The sequence below is a fragment of the Sebastes fasciatus genome, chromosome 1 (genome assembly GCF_043250625.1).
Source record: "Sebastes fasciatus isolate fSebFas1 chromosome 1, fSebFas1.pri, whole genome shotgun sequence".
NCBI classification, from domain to species: domain Eukaryota; kingdom Metazoa; phylum Chordata; class Actinopteri; order Perciformes; family Sebastidae; genus Sebastes; species Sebastes fasciatus.
The window spans coordinates 26,929,930-26,942,599 of NC_133795.1; the positions used below are offsets into that span (position 1 = coordinate 26,929,930).

Sequence of the window (12,670 nt, forward strand, 5' to 3'; positions counted from 1 at the left end):
AAAGTCTGTATATCAAGATTCAGATCTCTGCTTTAGTTCTTTCTTCAAAATAATAATAATAATATTAATAATAATAATAATAATAATTATTATTATTATTATTATTATTATTATTATAATAATAATACATCAGATTTAAGAGGCGCTTTTAAGACTGTATTATAAAATAAATAATTAAAAAAACAAGCAGTAAAAACAGACGGAAAAAAAGATAAGAATACAAATAAATGTAATTATACAAATAATAAAATACAAATACAAATGAAAGAAAAGAAAAGAAAAGTTTCTAAATGTTTCTGAAAATACAAATTCATATAAAAATTACAAATTTGTATATGTTTCCTGGGGCTTCCCTTTGGTGTTACAATTAAGTGTCAAATAATTAGAGAGCTCAACCCACCACTGTGAGGGAGTTGGTAATACAGTACCCTGCTGTAGATCTCCAGTGTATAGCAATGCATTGCTGCCAATAGTGTACATATTCTATCATGCGGTCTAGTCTAGTATTAAACAAAATTGAGGATTTAGGGATATAATACATGCACATGTATTACACATTTCTGAGGACTTTACTTGAAAAACTTGAATCCCTTAACGGAACATTTATTGTTGAAAGCTGCAGTTGGTAACTCTGAGCAAATATCATAAACAAATATCTTTATAAATCAGTCACTATATCCTGACATTAGCGCATGAGACAGATAATCTGTGAAACAAATCATGCTCCTCCTAGTGCTCCTGATGGTATTTGCAAGAGTTCATCGCGCCTGAAGAAAACAACCAATCAGAGCCGAGGGCACCCGAGGGCACCCGAGGACACAGAGGAACGTGATTTTTTCATAGATTATCTGCGTCATGTCTCACTGTCAGGATATCATATTTCCTCAAATTTACCAACTGCAGCGTTTAGACTTGAGTCAAGTCTCGTTTGGTGTGACTAAATCCGAAAAAGTAAATATCTACACGGCTAAAACATTTCCTTTCTGTGTTAGGGCTATTGAATTGACTCTGTTGTGTAAAAACACTAATAACATATACTTTTGAATGGAAAATGTTCAAATACTTTTTCTACTATTTTACGTGGCAGCCTTCAGAGACCTGAAGCATTTTGCTTCTGAAGACTTGACTTTTATTAGCCCCCAAGGACTTGAGACTTAGACGGGACTTGCTTTGACAAGAGTTGAGTCTTGACTTGAGACTTGAACTTAAAAGCATCAAACAATGTGTAAACAAAGCTGGAGCTGAGGTGGAGGGGTGGGAACTCCATTCAACCAGAGTTACATTTTGGCTCACGGGACACACATGTGATGAGTCATAACCCTGATTGTGGGGTCAGATACAACATTGACAGCAAACATTGGGAGTATCAAAAGACTTGGCATGGTCATAAAGGGTGTTGTTGATAGCACGTTATTGCATGTAAGGGCAGAGATTAAAGGCGAGGCGCAGGAGACGGTGCCGGAGAGTTCTATTTTACTCACTCATTTTGGCAACCTACTATGGGAACAATGCTCAACGATATGATTGTATAACACATCCTGTTTAGGTAATAAATTACTGCTGTTTTATAATGCTGTAATAGATATGGTATACGCAGAATTATAACAAGCAAATAGTGTGTTTCTTTTCTTGTAAATCAGAGGAGCTTGAGCCGTCTCTTTGTGTATTCGTCTGCACACAAGAGGAGGTTTACAGGGATTATATCTAACCTTCCTCGTGTCTGCCAGACCCGAGTTACTGAAACCTTTTGAGAGCAATAATCCTGAGCTGTTCGGTTTACGTTTTGCCGTGTAAAAATAGACAATGCAAGTCCATGGAGAATGCGTGTTTTCCCATTCTAGTTAATGCCATGTGCCATCTGTTTGCAGGTATGTGCCCACCCATTGTAGACATGGGTAGCCTGCCGCCATGTGATCCACTTCTGGGTTTAAAAGCTTATGTCCCACAGAGAGGGGCACAGTATACGACTCCCCATTGAGCCCCAGTCTGAATCACACATCACACTATCTGGGTAAGTCTGTGTGCTCTTCTTATATGTGTTTTTAAACAGTAAATGGGTTCAATTTTGGCTTTATTATATCACCTCAGGCTGTTGTTGGTGCAGTATCACTCACTTTGAATTGGACTTACTTGTGCAGGTGCTGCATCCTAAACCATGTCAGACACAGAAGATGCAACAAACGAGTGAGTAAACGGATCATTTCGGTAGATAAGAAAGTGATGGTAACAAACTGATGCCAGCACAGGTGGAATCAATTGTAACAAAAATAATTTGGTGTTTTTTTTCTTTTTCTTTCAGGGGACAAGGTAAGTGAGTTTGTCAGTTCAAGATGAGTCTTCGTAGTTTGTATATGAGGTGTAGTTAACAGGCTGCAGATTCAGACACCTGCTTGTTGTCAGTAAGACTGTCTGGATGCTACACAGCTGCTTCACGAGAAAAACAATGCATGAATATTGTGATTATTATGCTGCATGTATATCAGTTTAATATACTTGTGAAGTATATTGCCGTAGCTGACCTCTGCTCTTTACCTATAAGACCGAAGATATCGTTGGTACGTACTTTAAAGGTGCTATTGATAACATTGATTCCATTCAGCCACTAGATGTCACATTTCCCTCCCCCGTTCCATTGCATTTACTTCACAACAAGTGGTTGCTGGGCCCTTGCCTCAAATCTCTGCTATTTATCCACTTTTTCCACACTAACTGACGACACAGAGATACCATGTGATACCAACGTTGTTATACTATTGGCTCACAAGCCTTCTTAGAAGTGGAAACCAATCCAAATGTCAGATCTTCCACAGAGATAAACAAAACATTTTGCACACGCCAACAATTTAAAAATTATTCAGCACCTTTCTAAAAGCTCTGTGGATGTATTAGTTATTTTTTTAAATATTGGTCTACATAAAATTGTTATCAATAAGACCTTTAATACCAACAATATCTATGAAAACAATGTTTGCCTCTAAATGAGGCAGGTTGTATTCTTATCTGCTACTTTGTTACCTGCTTTACACACTTGAGCCTCGCAATCATAGTTACTTAACACACTGCATCTGCTAAGCTGCTGGCTTCACCATACAGCATACTGTATTTTTGGTGCAACTGTAGAAGCAGCTGCTCTTCTGCCAGATTGACCTTTGTCCTCTCAGTCCGAGGCTGGAGAGAGTCCACCTTGAATAAACATCCCAGTGGATCTGTCCTTTCAATTGAAATGGTGCAATGGGTCGCCATCAAAGAGATAAAGCGTCGTAGCTCTATTTCTGTCTCCTTTGTGACGCTGTCCATGCGGGCCACTGTACAGCCCGGCTGTCCGCGAAACTAAGCGGCACCTGTCCCCCCTCTATGTGGAGTGGAGTCGCTGTTAGAGAGCAATGTAGGTCAGCTTAGGTTCTCAATAGGGGACCTTGGGGAAGACAGCGGCACAAGCACAATGCCCACTTTCATTTTTATGCCTGCTAAAGGTCCTCTAAATGCAGGTTGGCTTACCTTCTTTGCAATGGAAAGAGGTTGAGTTACCTAAAGGGACTCTGACTAAAGGCCTGGGGTCACTTTTTCCCACAGAGACCCAATGAGGAGAGAAATGTTCGGAACAAAAAACACAGCACTTTGCAAGCAGTGAAAAAGCTAAATGCAACTGTGGGAAAGCTGATGGCCAAATGGCAAAAACAATTCCCCTACTTCCAGGGCCAGCTCTAGCTGTTTTGGTGCCCTATAGGCAACATTTAATTTTTTTAGAGGACGACTAGCGTCCCCAGAAGGTGGCACCATAAGCGACTGCCTATATGGCCCATGCCTTGAACCAGCCCTGCCTACTTCATTGATATCCAAATTGTATAAAATTGGAATTAAGGTGGTAATTCAAAAGTATCCATCTGCACAGCTTCATAGGAATATTTAAAAGAAGCTACATATCCTCCATTGCCAATAACTGCATATTTAGGGAATCAGTGGATAAAACATCCCCGGATTAAAGATTATAATAAAATGGCAGTTTGTAGAATAAGAAAAATTAAATAGCATGTTTTCTTTATCAAAAGATTGACTTGGTTTTGAAGGCACTGTCAAAAATACACACAGATAAATATGTTGATTTATATGCTGTATGAGATTTTCACATTGTTTGCTTGCTAACTCTACATGCTTGCTTTGCACAGAAGAGGAGGAGGAGGAGGAGGAAGAGGTAGCAGAGGAGGAGGAGGAGGAGGAAGAAGTGGTGGAGGAGGTAGTAGAGGAGGAGGAGGAGGAGGAGGAGGAGGAGGAGGAGGAGGTAGAAGGTAGTATTGCTTATGCTAATATCTCTTTGCATGCCAGCTAAATACTGTAGATATGACTGTAGTTTATTCTTAACACTCTGTTGTCGACCATGCACGTAGTCTAATGACAGTATTAGTGTACATGTACAAAAAAAAATTGATACTCTCCAAGAAAACCATGTTTCTCCAAAACCTCCAAAAGCTGTTCATGAGCTGAGAAAAACATCATGACAATGCATTTTAATTGTTAATTTAGCTTCATACTTGCACTTCACACTCCAAATTACCAGGAGATACGGGGTTTTTACTGGACAATGATCATATATTAATATAATATATAATATAATGTGATACTATCGTTCTGTACCATCAATGTACCTGTATGCCTATACCTGCTGAAAATGTTGAAATTTCCATTTTGAGTTGTACAGTGTGGTTTATAATACATTTAACACCTAAATATAAATTTGAAATCATGCAGACACAGAAGTATTGCCTTTCTCTTTCTTATGTTATTTGCATATGGACAAGTTGACTCTGTCTACGTGGGTAGGGACACATGAGTGAGTTATCTGTGATGATAATCTAAAGCAGCTCTAATCTCTCAGAGAGAAAACACACCTGCATTCCTGTCTGGCTAAATCCGTCAGCAGCACTGACAGGAGAGGGTCACCTACTGTATGTTGCCTCAGGAGAATGCTACGTGATTGAGATTGTTTCAACTCCATTATTATTGACCGGTCCCTTTAAACTATAGGCCAGCAGGAGTGCAGCGTGTGTCAATCAACAATGACACTGATTTATTAGTGTTACGACCTGCTAAACCAGAAAAGCTTTGGGGAAAAGTATATTATATTATATTATATAAGAGTGTTAAGAATTAAAGCTTTATTCTCATTTTTATATCAGAGTAAAATCAAAACATTGATGAGATATTTGCTGGCAATAATTACTTAAATCAAAATGAAAACACATTTTTTACACCCATTTATACTTTTTAAAGTTTTACTGAGAATGATCTTTGACCCAGTTCATCAGTCACAATTATCTACATGTCAGTGTGAAATCTGCACCTTGTCATCTTCACTCACTGTTGATCTCGTCATCTTCACTCACTGTTTACTATGACCTGACCTTGTCATCTTTCAACAGATGCCTCAGAGGAAAATGGAGGTATGAACGGTTATTTAGAAAGTACAAAGGCGACGTGTGTGCAGCAGAGTAAAAATGCTGTTCTGTGGGTTTTTCTTCATGCATGCAAGTGTTTCTTTTTTTTAATAAGTTGCCTCACAAACTCAAGATTTTACTTTGCTGTTTCTTTTTTATGATTACACAAAAGATGCAAAGCCCAAGACAAAGTAAGAGCAGTTAAAATATATTCATGTAACTTAAATTGAAACACAATTCTCTGTGAGAGACGTATTAAGATGAAACGATTTTTTCCATCCTCTTCCTCCTCAGGCCTGGTTTTGTGCCCGGCTTGGCACCTCCAAAAATCCCAGAAGGAGAGAAAGTGGACTTTGATGTGAGTTCATCTCAGGACTGATCAAAGTTACACCTGCAAGCTGTCTTTTTTTAGTAGGCAGATCGTTGGATAAGCTCACATTTCGACTTCTCGCTATAATTTCAGGACATTCATCGAAAGCGAATGGAGAAGGACATGACTGAGCTCCACACCCTGATTGACGCTCACTTTGAGAAGCGTAAGAAGGAGGAAGAAGATCTTCTTAGCCTCACTGATCGCATTGTATGTTCATATCTCACTCTTCTACTGCAATATATCACATGTTTTGTGTTGTCTTTTAGTCACATTTTGAGTTTGCAGGAATTTGTTTTGGTCGGTAAAATATATTTTCTTTCCTACTTCAGGAGACACGCAGGTCAGAGAGATCAGACCAGATGAAGATCAGGGCTGAGAGAGAAAAAGAACGGCAGAACAAACTAAATGTACGTATACGAAGACAAATAACATTTATAGATCATATAGACAAGCTTCCTAGACCCTGTCAGGTGTCTAGGAAGCTGTCAGCCACAGAAACATTATAAAAACTGGCTTTTAAAGACAATGTTTTAATTACACTTACATTCAATTTAACCAAGTTCAGACAATGTCACTGATCAAAATACTGCCGATGAATTGATTAAAGGTGCCATAATATTTTTCACCAGGAAGAGAAAGCGAGAAAAGAAGGGGAGGAGGCGAAGAAGAAAGCAGACGAGGGAGCAAGGAAGAAGATGATTCTGTCCAACTTTAGTTTCGTTGGATACAACGTAAAGATTTACTATACCTTTAAAAATGTCAGACTGGATAGAGGCATACAAACATAAGCTAAGCAACCCGGTCTCATGGGAAGGCGTATAAATACTACAACATTACACGGAAATTCTGCAAGTCATGAGCATGCATTTTAGCCTTTTCGCATGTCATTTGTAACCCGCTTCTCATTTGCACGGCACACAAACGTCCGCAGTTAGTTAGACGTCATGGTTAGGCATAAAATAAGCATGTAAACTAAGTAAAATAAATGCGGAAACAATGTAACCCAACTACAGAAAACACGTCACAAAAGTCAATAAAAAACAGAAGAAAATTGTCACGTGTTTTTACAAAACAAAACACCGGTAAATGATGGTTTCAAACACAGGTCTGTGCTTAAAAGTTGTGTGTTTGTTGGGCCCATCCACCAAAAATGGTCTCTGGCTTTTTATACGTCACTAACTCTTACCATAACATTTATACATGGATGTGTTTACATTGCACTCAGTACAGGATATATGGCGTACAAATGACATGCGGAAATCAAGAGAGGCGTACTTATTGCACACTAAACGCCTTGTGCATTATTGTAGCATTTATATGCCTTTTCATGCGAACGGGCTGGGCTGCTGTAGGCTATAAACTGTATGTAAGCTACACTTCACCCCATGTGCCCTCTTCCTGAACAGCAGACACAGCCTGGTGCCAAAAAACAAACGGAAAGAGAAAAGAAGAAGCAGATCCTAAATGAACGACGCAAAGAGTTAACTGTTGATCATATGAAAGAGGACAAACTCAGGTAAAATAAAAACACTACGGCAAAAACTTCTCTCAGTTCATTCCAAATACTCCCCATGATCGATCACTTTCTTGTCTGTGCTGATGCAGGGAAAAAGCCAAGGAACTGTGGGACCGGATGCGCCAGCTGCAGGCCGAGAAATTTGAACTTCAGTATACGCACACTAAGCAAAAGTATGAGGTAAGATATCGAAGGCTACGCCGTGTCATCATGAGTGGCCTAACATCACCAAACGGTCTTTTGATTCTGGGACACAGGCCAAAATATTAACGGACCATGACAGAAAGATTTATGTAAACATCTACTTACATGACAAACACAATACCTGACTAAGCCTGGCAGTTTCTCAGTTTTCATAAGCGGAACTGCCAAAGATCACAAAGTAGCAGACAAAATGGGCCTATAAAAAGCGGCGAGTAATTATCAATATACAATAGTCATACAATGCCCTAAAGCAGAGAAAAGGTAATTATAGAAACAGTAAAGAGAAGAAAGAGCTAAGTTTGAGTGTATATATATATATATATTAATATTTGACTAGTAGGCATATAATATAGTATAATTTAACACATTTAAATGTGTGGTTTAAATGTAGGCCTAGCGTCACCACATCATTTTGCTGAATTAACTAGAGTCAGTGGCTGAAGAGGCAGTTACTAGCTAGGCTAGTTTAGCAAGTGGATGCCAAACTTACTAACATGTAAGCTAAGATCATCAAAAGGAAAAGGTTCGAAAAAGTAGATGACTTTAGCTTCAGCTAACGCTAGCTGTGACTATCTCACCAGCTAGCTTTAACCAAGCCTGAGTACAGTAACTGCACATTTTAGGCTTACACATGCTGTAACCTATTTTCAGACACATTTACAAGATAAATGTTATTTACAAGACATCATCTTTTTTTGAAATGGTAAAACAGGTTTGGCCAAATATTTGCTGCATTTTGTCTTCAGTAGACTATAATTATCAGTACATTTTTAAAACATCATTTCCACAGATCACCGTGCTGAGAAACCGGGTCAGTGATCATCAGAAAATGTAAGTCTATTGTGTTATGAATGCTCACATGATTTTGCCTTCTGACACATGTGCTGCATGATTTTCTATGGTGGAAAGTAACTAAGCTTAAGAGAAATAAATAAATTACAATTAGCCCCACATTAACCAGCTGTAATATTATAATGAACACATTTATGCAACAGTGACTATAATCCTGTGATATAATAAACATTAGCCTATTCTGATCATCTTCACATTTTTTCGTGATGGTCAGCACAAAATCAATTTGTATGTAATCCACCTAACTGTGAACCGGGAAGTATAAAAAGAGGTGAGTACCGCATAGGGAGGAGGTCCGTGTAGATGTGTGGATATAAAAACACAAGATTTTTGCCCAGGAGACCGGTGTTTGTGTCCCGTGTGAAACCCCAAGTCAAAATTGATTTATTTGTCACATGACTTCCATACTTAAGTTACACCACTTCCGGCGTTATTTTAACCCAAACCGCGATCTTTTCCTAAACCTAACGAAGTCGTTTTTGTCATGTAACTTCCATACTGAAGTTACGCCACTTACGGTGTTATTCAAACCCAAACTGCGATCTGTTCCTAAATCAAAGTAGTTTTGTTGCCTAAACCTAACCAAGTTGATCTTTTCCTAAACCTAACTAAGTAGTTTTATTTTGCAAAGACTGGAGTGGAAATTTACACGAAAAATACGTTGTTGAAAGTAGTGCTGAGTGTCACGAAAAAAAAGGTAAATTTGTGTCTATGTACACAAATCAAATAGATTACATTTTGTGAATATATCACAAACTGCCGTGAGACTGTGTTGTCTGAAATGGACCATTCCACATAATGAGTACTTTGTACTTTTGGTACTTAAAGTATATTTTGATTTGGCTACTTATGTACTTTTAAGTAAAATTTAAAATGCATGACTTTTAGTTGTTTCATAGTATTTCTGCACTGTGGTATTGTTAATTATACTTTAGTGAAATATCTGAGTAGGCCACTTCTTCTACCATTGCCTCTTTTCATAACATAGAAATCTGACATCTAATATTTATCTTTAAAACAGAGTCAAGACGGGTAGAAATACAAAATGCAAAATCCTAAAGTAGAATCAAAAGGGCAACATTCAAGTAAGCAATGATCAATAATTCCCTGCTGAGACTCATAAGTCTGCCCTGATGTAAATGTTCACCTCGTGACCTCATCAAGTTTCAACCTACTCCTATTTCAACTTCCCCTCTGCTTCTCTCGCTACACTGATCTCCATTTGTTTGAAGCGGCGTCGGTTGCAGCTGTTTGTGTCAGCCTTCGGAGAGCAGGACTAAAGTTTCCTGAGTGGCCAAACAGGACCGGGAAAACAAAAAGGGATGTGCACTTGAGAGCTGTTTTAACAAAGGGCAAGCCGGGTTATCTGAGCAACATATAGGCACTAAGTCTCGAAGGAGAGATAAGCCCGTAATGGAGGTACAACAGCTGAGAGATCTTATAACTGCTATGTGATACCATCTGTGTTAATGTAGCTCACAATAAAACGGTGACCGGGTCCTGCTGCCATCCAAATCATTTGGATCCCTCCTCCTGATCTCATGTAGGGTGCATTGAGGACTCTAACAAAACTTTAACAATCTTATATTGGTTTTCCTGCTGAATAAGACATTGACTTTGTAAACCAGTGATACAATAATACTGTCACCGATCATTTCAAACAAGTATCTCTTTGAAATAGAGCCTTGATTTTTTTTTATTTTCAGGTAAAACAGCTTTTATCCATTTTCAGAAATTGTATATCGTCAAACCATGAAAAAACATTATTTGTTACAGTTTCACCTAAAAATGTATGAACATATGTATTCATAGGAAAGCTGCAGAGGTCAGGTACCTTGGTAGCAACAGCAGATAAAGATAGCGATCAACTATTTGGTAGCAAATCCCTTACAACAGCCGACAGCTATGAAAAGCTCTCAGTGCCGAATCTGAGGCCAGCAGCAGCTTTCTGTAGAGCAGTGGTTCCCAACCTGGGGGTCGGGACCCCTGGAAGAAGTCACAAGATGATTATTTGGGTATAAAATGACAAAAAACACAGAATTATGTTCATTTATCTCAAATCTTTTTTATTTTCCTTTTGACATTCTGTATAAATTCACCTCTTCGTGTCACTAAAATGAAAACTGTCATCTGAGAAAGGAAAATCACTCTTGAGTTGAACTTCTCATGCCATGAGGGGTCACAACAATTTAGATATTACTTTGTGGTAAAAGATGCGGGTCCACTGCTGTAGAGAGATGAATGAGCTGCAAAGGGACCAGACTTTAAATTGACCTACAGATTGTTAAAAAACAAATAAAAAAAATGAAAGGTTAAAGGTTAAAGGTGCTCTATACGATATTCAGTGCCGTAGTTTTCACTGTTAGCGCTGCTAGCTACGACAGAGACATTTCAGAAAGGAGACGGTGCACTGAGAGTCCGTTTCCTGTATCTGTGTCACTTGGGTTTCGCCACTGCCCCGCCCCTTTAGGAGACTAGCGGCATGTCCATTAACTCTAATGGGAGAAGTGAACGGGAACACAGATTATGACCGATTCTTTCGCCCCATAATCAACAGAGTATAACATTTAACCCATTTTTAACAAGCCACATATCTTCCGAACATTCTGACACCAAATTTACAATTTTCAGACCGATAGATCAGGAGAAAATTCACTTTTTTTGAGACCTCTGTGTCTCAGCAACACACTCTCGCGAGATCTGGCAGTGTTTGCTAACGCCGTAGCTAACGTCTAGCTAACTAATTTTCGTAATGCTAAATATGGCTGGTAGCTGTGTAAATATCTGTTATAGCAAAATAAAATATAAATACATTATGCAAATATAATCCAATCTGCTTTCATCCATCCACGCGACGTTCACATCACTTCCAAACAAGTAGGGGGGGATGGGGGTGGGTGGGAGGTGAACACGCCATGACCGCGCCCATTTAGGAGACAGGAAGTGTATACCAATTCAAACCATTGGCGGAGCTTGAAATGCGTAATCTTTGTTATAGAGCATCTTTGGCTACGAACCGCTGGCTCAACCGCCACCATGTTGAGAGCTGTACAGAGGCAATAGAAATGCTCCCAATCTCGCATTTAGCACCTTTAATGACAATAAATCCAAAGGTTAAGACTGTTTAGAGAAGGGTTGTTTGAGGTCTCACACTATGGTGAGCTGACGTCTGAAGTTTCCTTTCTCCAACGAGAATTTCCCTAAAATAATTTAAATTTCAAATACAGCTAGAGAGAGTGACTTATTTGCATCAGAAGAACAAATAAAATATCTGGAATCTAAAGATCGGTGAGAAACACAGCTCAAATATAGGGTTCAACACAAGTGCATTTCCCATGGAAGGGAATACTGTATTAACTCAGCTGACTTTTACTTTATTCTCAGTTCAAAGGGTGGAAGAAGCAAGCGTGGCCTGAGGAAGTAACATCTGACGTCAACATGAAGGAAACTGCCAACACCTGACATTTATAGAGTAACATAAACCGCATAATAATGTTTTCCAAATACTTGAACATGTGAGAACAAAATTACAAATGCTCTTAAATATGGTATCTGTGAATCAAAGTGCATTTGAGTTCACCTGCAGGAATGTAGTAGTAGTAAACCGATGTGTTGCAGCTTGTGTTTATTAAACAGGAGGTGTGTAACCCATTAAAATGACTTTACTGTCTGAAAGGATGCCATTGTGACAAGGTTTTCAATGTAATTCTATGTCCTACCATTAAATCTGTCATCTTTAGAGTACTAAAAGTGAATTTGAGACTACTAAATTGGTTCTTATGTGTACGATTTTGTGTTTGCAAGGAATTAAAAGAAAATCTTTGTTTAACAAACCAGAAATGGTGTCCTCTGTTTCTTAAGTCTTTGGTTCCTTCACTTGTGGGAACTTTAAGATGAGCACTAACCTCATGGTAATTATAGAAACCACACCTTCTTTAATAAATTCAAATTGGGATTGCCAAATCCAGGCAGCCTTGGTGTGTGCCCAGTTTTACCGGTCCTCTATATATGACCACATATGAGCACGTAAATCTATCAGTGTAAAATGATGATTGACCATGACTCCAGAATTCCCTCTTGGCCGTTTGGTGCATTACGTGGTTTGAACCGTGGAGGACCAAAGTTCAAACCCGGTCAACAATTACATAACGCACCAAGCACAACAGCTGCAGTGTCTGGCTAAATGAGAGCTTGTTCTTGAGCCGCAGAAAATAAATTACAAGGGTGGAGTAAACTGAATTTGAAAGACGCGTCGCTAATCCGCCCAGGAGCTTTTCTAACTCCGCAGCCAAA

General features: G+C 38.8%; 1 protein-coding gene across 2 annotated transcripts; it reads left to right on the plus strand.

Annotated features, from left to right (window-relative positions):
- Positions 1–4,294: 4,294 nt before the first annotated feature.
- Positions 4,295–12,211, plus strand: tnnt2b (troponin T type 2b (cardiac)). 2 transcript variants are annotated; one of them, XM_074640559.1, is made up of 10 exons: positions 5,377–5,438; positions 5,605–5,623; positions 5,727–5,790; positions 5,896–6,012; positions 6,135–6,212; positions 6,435–6,536; positions 7,212–7,321; positions 7,411–7,501; positions 8,316–8,356; positions 11,762–12,211. In XM_074640559.1, exons 4-10 carry the CDS (start codon positions 5,914–5,916, stop codon positions 11,799–11,801), a joined length of 561 nt encoding a protein of 186 aa, XP_074496660.1. In that variant the 5' UTR covers positions 5,377–5,438; positions 5,605–5,623; positions 5,727–5,790; positions 5,896–5,913; the 3' UTR covers positions 11,802–12,211. The 2 variants fall into 2 exon arrangements, with proteins under 2 accessions (XP_074496665.1, XP_074496660.1); XM_074640564.1 differs by having other exon boundaries at positions 4,295–5,790.
- Positions 12,212–12,670: the final 459 nt, after the last annotated feature.